Source organism: Bison bison, unplaced genomic scaffold (assembly GCF_000754665.1).
Source record: "Bison bison bison isolate TAMUID 2011002044 unplaced genomic scaffold, Bison_UMD1.0 scf7180017850680, whole genome shotgun sequence".
NCBI classification, from domain to species: domain Eukaryota; kingdom Metazoa; phylum Chordata; class Mammalia; order Artiodactyla; family Bovidae; genus Bison; species Bison bison.
Genome location: NW_011481253.1, coordinates 2,181 through 4,207, shown reverse-complemented (window position 1 = coordinate 4,207; position 2,027 = coordinate 2,181). Strand labels below are relative to the sequence as shown.

Here is a 2,027-nt window from a genome sequence, read left to right as displayed (position 1 = left end):
ACCTATACCGACCGCGTCTTCTTCCTGCCCTCCAAGGACGGCGACAAGGACGTGATGATCACGGGCAAGCTAGACATCCCCGAGTCTCGGCGGCAGGTGGTGGAGCAGGCACTCTACCAGTTCTCCAATCTGCTCAACAGCAAGTGCTTCCTCATCAATGTGAGCGCGGCCTTTGGCTGTGGGTGGGGGCGGGGCTTGCGTGGGCGGGGCCCCTGGAGGGGCGGGGCTCTGACCGGCCTGCACTTCAGTTCATCCACACCCTGGAGAACCAGCGGGAATTCTCCGCCCGCGCCAAGGTCTACTTTGCGTCGCTGCTGACCGTGGCTCTGCACGGGAAGCTGGAGTACTACACAGATATTATGCGCACGCTCTTCCTAGAGCTCATGGAGCAGTACGTGGTGGCCAAGAACCCCAAGCTGATGCTGCGCAGGTGTGTGGGGCAGGGCGGGGGCCCACCTCTGGGGCCTGGGGTGGGGGTGCAGCGGGGCGCACAGGCTTGTCCAGGCACCTGGTTGGCCGGCAGGTGTAGCTAGGGCTAGTGAGTAGGGCAGAAGGAGGCATTGCTCCTCCGTGTGGTCAGCACTGTCGCATGGGGTGGATGATGAAATGCCCTCCCTGAGGGGCCTGGGAGATTGGTCACTGCAGGAGATGGAGACCCGGGACGTGGATGGAGCCTGGGCTGCCGTACCTGGCCTGGGTACCTAAAGAAGCCAGCTGATCCTCAGGACACTAGCGGGTCCCTTGTACAAAGCCTTTCTGCACCTTCAGGTCTGAGACAGTGGTGGAGAGAATGCTGTCTAATTGGATGTCTATCTGCCTGTACCAGTATCTCAAGGTGGGTCCCACCCAGCTCTGCTGGGGGTGAGGGCAGGGCGAGGTCCCAGGGGGTGCTGGAACCTTCCAGTGTCCACCTTCCCGGGGCCCAGCTCCATCTGGATGGGTCTGCTTCCCACCCTGGTGTGGTCAGTCCCACCCCTGGCTCAGCCACCTTACTTTGTTCCAGGATAGTGCAGGGGAGCCGCTGTACAAGCTCTTCAAGGCCATCAAGCATCAGGTAGAGAAGGGGCCGGTAGATGCTGTGCAGAAGAAAGCCAAGTACACCCTCAACGACACAGGGCTGCTGGGGGACGATGTGGAGTACACACCCCTGGTGAGCCCCCAGGGCTGGTTCCGGGCCAGCCTCAGAACCAGAAGCTGGATGCCACTTGCCTCCTTCACGGATTTACATTAGCACCAGTCCCCTATGCTGGGCTCACCCCTGCCCAGGGAGGGGTCTGGGTCCTGGATCCCTGGAGAGGGGCTCTAAGGGCCACAACCCCAGGCCGGCTGCCTCCTGGGTTCCCAGGCTGCTGCAGGCGTGTGTGGGGCCCAGCGCACTGAGCGTGTGGTGGTAACCATGTGTACGGGGAGGCGGTGCATGGCGTGTGCTCCCGTGATTCCTTGTGTGTGTTGTGATGGCTGCACGTGAGCAGCTCCCTGTTTTCTGTCCTGCTGAGCCACAGTGCAGGTAAAGGTGAGGCCCCGAGTACTGTTGGGCTCAGGACGCTCTGCTCCTTCTCCTCCACCAGAGAGGCTGCCATCAGGAGGAGGCCCAAGCCTGCTTCCAGTTTGGGGCGAGCGAGGGCGAGGGCCCCTCCCCAGCTGGTCCTCTGTTCTGTGCAGACGGTGAGCGTGATCGTCCAGGACGAAGGGGTCGATGCAGTTCCAGTCAAGGTCCTCAACTGTGACACCATCTCCCAGGTCAAGGAGAAGATCATCGACCAGGTGTACCGCACACAGCCGTGCTCCCGCTGGCCCAAGGCCGACAGCGTGGTCCTCGGTAAGCCCCGTCCCTGGAGGCTTGGCTCTGTGCCCCGAGGAGCCGGGTCGGCCGGGGGCGTGGGGGTGGCGAGAGGGAGGCCAGCCCGGTGGGCTGGGATGGGGTTCCTGGAGCTGGGCTGTGTCCTCCCGCAGAGTGGCGTCCCGGGTCCACAGCCCAGATCCTGTCAGACCTGGACCTGACCTCTCAGCGGGAGGGCCGGGGGAGG

The 2,027-nt window shown here is 63.2% G+C and overlaps 1 protein-coding gene across 1 annotated transcript in view; it reads left to right on the top strand.

The window, feature by feature from the left end:
• PLXNB2 (plexin B2) overlaps positions 1-2,027 on the top strand; it is a gene marked incomplete at its 3' end in the record, with an annotated part of 15,985 nt that overhangs the window by 11,783 nt on the left and 2,175 nt on the right. Inside the window, exons 21-26 of the mRNA XM_010848959.1 lie at positions 1-159; positions 249-430; positions 769-835; positions 1,004-1,150; positions 1,663-1,819; positions 1,954-2,025. The exon at positions 1-159 is cut by the window's left edge and continues 19 nt beyond it. Of these exons, the coding sequence (XP_010847261.1) occupies positions 1-159; positions 249-430; positions 769-835; positions 1,004-1,150; positions 1,663-1,819; positions 1,954-2,025 (784 nt within the window). The remainder of the gene's footprint in view (positions 160-248; positions 431-768; positions 836-1,003; positions 1,151-1,662; positions 1,820-1,953; positions 2,026-2,027) is intronic.